Here is a 3935-nt window from a genome sequence, read left to right on the forward strand (position 1 = left end):
CGTTATGTGGAAGCAATACCTCTCAAGACACAGAAAGCAGAGGAAATAGCTACAGTTTTTGTAAATCATGTGGTTGCCAGACATGGAATCCCACAAACCCTGCTGACAGACAGAGGAACCAACTTCCTATCAACTTTAATGAAAGAAATCTATCAAAAACTGGGCATTAAGAAGCTTCAAACCACTGCTTTTCATCCCCAAACCAACGGAAGAGTGGAGAGGCTGAATAAAACTCTGGCAGCAATCCTATCGCATGTCGTGAACTCTACACAATCAGACTGGCATATCTGTGTTCCATTGGCAGTAGCAGCATACCATTCAGCTGTACATTCTGCTACTCATGAAACACCAAATTATCTAATGTATGGAAGAGATCTTATAATGCCACAGCATATTTGGACTTCAGAAACCCATCCTACATATGCCTCTTTGGAGCATTATTCAGAGCAAATGGTAGCGAGGATGCAGCGAACTTATGAAATAGTTCAGCAACATTTGGAAAACGCTGCACAAACCCAAGAAAGATATCGCTCTACTAAGGCCGTAGATAAGCAGATTAGGGTTGGAAGCATAGTATATCTTTATACTCCGACGGTTAAACCAGGTAGGACACGCAAGTTGTCACGTCAGAGTAGTGGACCATATCGGGTTATATCTCAAGCATCTGAAGTGAACTATCAGATTCAGCACATATATCACCCTAGGGATAAACAATTAGTTCACGTGGATAGGTTAACTAAAGTCATAGAACGCAAACCGTTTCCAGAACTACGTTTAGAGCTATCAGAAACTACTTCCTTACCTGAACAAACCTCTGAACACACAAAACCAAAGGAGATATATGTTGAATCCGAATCAGAGGAAGAAGACTGGATTGACCCTGAGGTTTACCAGGTGCCAAGTCTGCCCGTTTCAATTCCGTTAAGGTATTTACCTAATAAGAGTCAAAAACAATCAACAGTGGTAAAGCAAGAGCAACAAACAGTTTCACAGAGTCAAAGGCAAGAGGATAATGCCACTTTGCCAAGCAGGAACCCGCAAGTGCATTCCCAGCCAACACATCAATACAATTTACGAAGTAGAAGTCACAAGCCTCATTCAGTATCAATTCCTGAACATAAGGAAGAGAAAATACTTCCCCAGTCACAAAATGAGATAACTGCTCCTGAAATAGTCCAATCGACAGACGATGAAATGAAACTTAACGCTCCCTCGAAGGATATAGAGAATGACATTGAACTTCAGACTCAGTCAGCTCAGATCTGTTCCGAGGAAAGGACAGAAACAGCACCGCCGCACTCTGAAGGTCTGAGTATATATGATCGACTTGTACAGTGGGCAACAGAACCAATATTCGAACCCGAATCTCAGGAAAACCAGGGAAACTCGAATCAACCCACAGGGACTACTGCGTACGATCTAGTGCTGAGGTTTTTAGATGCCCTGAGTTGAGAGAAAAAAAAAAAAAAAAACTAGCCGTCTACTTCATATACCAGTCATCACAGAGTTAGGTCACATCATATCAGATTTATCTATAAGGAATGACATGTGGCTATAAGTACTCTGAACTTTTTGAGGCAAGACGTTTGATTTGAACAAATAAGGTTTCAAGGTAATGTCTATGAATTCCTTTTTTACTTTGATACACAGAGGCAATTATACGAAAAGTTGGAGCAGAGAAATCTTTTGTCATGGATAAAGAAACCCCTTCAAGTGAGTGTTTCCCAGGAGTTCTTATTAACCCCGGGACCTTTAAAGTTTTTGTTTATCTTACAAAAGGGTAAGATTGTTGAAGGAATTATACATTTACTAGGAAGAGACGAGTGTTGAAGATATCTTGTGTTATATGTTGGGATTTGATTAGAAATAGACATTGTTTACCCAAGTATCTATGTGATTTATGTAATAGTAGGAATAATTTTAGCATTTGTTTTTAGTATATAAAGCTCATACTAGGATCAATATGGCAGACAATAAAAGGTATGTTTCTTATGGTAAAAAGTGTGTGGAAAGTGTTCAAAATTTTATGAAGAATGACTACATTAACAGGACTGACTACGGGAAAATCAGTGAGAATGACTGCAGGAAGGTAAGAGAGTATGTGGATCATGCATAACTGAATCTCAGACAGGAAGTAAGAGTAACATTATTACAGGTTTTCCTATAAGAATCATCCAATTATGTAAAATTGGAAGGAGGAAGAAGCAATTAGGGTAGATTCTCTCTCACTTTGTATATCTAAAGCTTAGAGAGATGAATAAAACTAAAGATCAACATTCAGATGTTGAGTGAAAGATTCTTCTTATTTTTCTCATCAAAAAAAGAAAAAAAAATTAAATAAAAAATAATAATAATATATATGAGAGAAGGGAAGAAGAGGAAGCAGTAACAAAAGAAGTTTGGTATTTGTCTTCTCACTCCTCCTGAAAAAAAAAAAATGAGTCTGTCAAATGGAACGATCAAAAAAAAAAAAAAAAAAAAAAAAATTGTTCAACTCTGATTTTAGTATTTTAGGTCTTTGAAGTAAATTTAATGTAAAAGAATGGGAAAAAAAAAAGGGGGTAACGTTATTTTTGGTAGAAATACATACAAGAATACTCATCAATATGACTTCTCCAGCCCAGATCATGTTCCTACTAGTTACGCTACTTATTCGGTGTACGCCTTATCAGACTGGTATCTTCATTCTTCAGCCATAAAATAGAGAGGCCATTACTGGTCAAACTATCATCATCCCCTGCAGATTAGTTTCAAATCTCACAGTCACTGTAAAATGGTTTTTCAACGGAAAAAGCACAGATCACCTTTTCAGACCATCAGGGCTTCCTGATTATAAAATCGTCGGATCACCTAGAGAGAATGATTTTGCATTGCAAATCTCCCAACTGCAGCTGCAAGATGAAGGCAAATATTTTTGCCACGTTCAAACTAAGGATGGACGTCAATTCCGATCAAGTACAGCTATTGTAACAATTTATGTTACGCCTCTACCACCTCTAATCGGAGAAGGCGCATTCCTTAACGGGAACGAAGGAGAGCAAGCCATTCTTACATGCAAATCTTTAGCAGGAAAACCGCCAGCTATGTTGAGATGGATTCATTTTAATGGTAATCCCATCAACGGATCAGTACAAGCCAGTCAGGAATTATGGTCAGACAAAATAAGAATGAACACTTATTTGAAATGGATAACCACTCTATCACCAGAGTATGATAAGAAAGCATTTACCTGTGTCGCTAATCATCTAACTTACTTGCATCCTCTAATGGTTTCAATTACAGTCCTAGTGAAGTATAAGCCAAGAATCACTATGAAAACAACCTCAAAAATCGCACGTGAATATGATCGGTTCAAATTAAAATGTGAAGCCAGAGCAAACCCAGACGTTTTCGTTTACAAATGGTTTAAAAACGGAGAACTGCTAATAAAACAAGGAAACGCTTCTCTTGAAATTAAAAGTGTTATGAGAACAAACCATAACGATAACTTCACCTGCTTAGTTCGAATGAACTAGGAACAGCCCAAGCTTCCTACGTATTGACAGTATCTTACGTACCCATTTTTATATCCAAATTGAAGGATATTGCTACAATCCAAGGAAATCCAGTTTTGCTACAGTGTGAAGTGAGAGGAAATCCACTTCCAGTAATAAAATGGTATTTCGAGGATAAGATTATTCAAAGCAGTATCATTTCTACTTTATCAATTCCTAAGATGACACGTCAAACGTCAGGTCGCTACACTTGTACAGCAGAAATCTCAAACTATCCTTTAGTGAAAGACCAGGCATTGATTTATATAAAAGGATCACCAGAAGGAAACTGTAAAACACATCTAGCAAGTTTAGGAGACGACGTTCGGCTACAATGTGTTTTTAAACATGTTCCTCCTCTACAGAATGTGACCTGGAAAAATACCATGACTAATGAACTAC

General features: G+C 37.7%; 1 protein-coding gene across 1 annotated transcript; it reads left to right on the top strand.

Annotated features, from left to right (window-relative positions):
* Positions 1-2033: 2033 nt before the first annotated feature.
* On the top strand, positions 2034-3515 carry LOC150086965 (irregular chiasm C-roughest protein-like). The gene is made up of 2 exons (XM_090372339.1): positions 2034-2089; positions 2744-3515. The coding sequence occupies exons 1-2, from the start codon at positions 2034-2036 to the stop codon at positions 3513-3515; spliced, it is 828 nt and encodes a 275-aa protein (XP_090228465.1).
* The last annotated feature ends 420 nt before the right edge of the window (positions 3516-3935 follow it).

The sequence above is a fragment of the Mastigoproctus giganteus genome, chromosome 4 (genome assembly GCF_048544385.1).
Source record: "Mastigoproctus giganteus isolate SK-2022 chromosome 4, ASM4854438v1, whole genome shotgun sequence".
NCBI lineage: Eukaryota > Metazoa > Arthropoda > Arachnida > Uropygi > Thelyphonidae > Mastigoproctus > Mastigoproctus giganteus.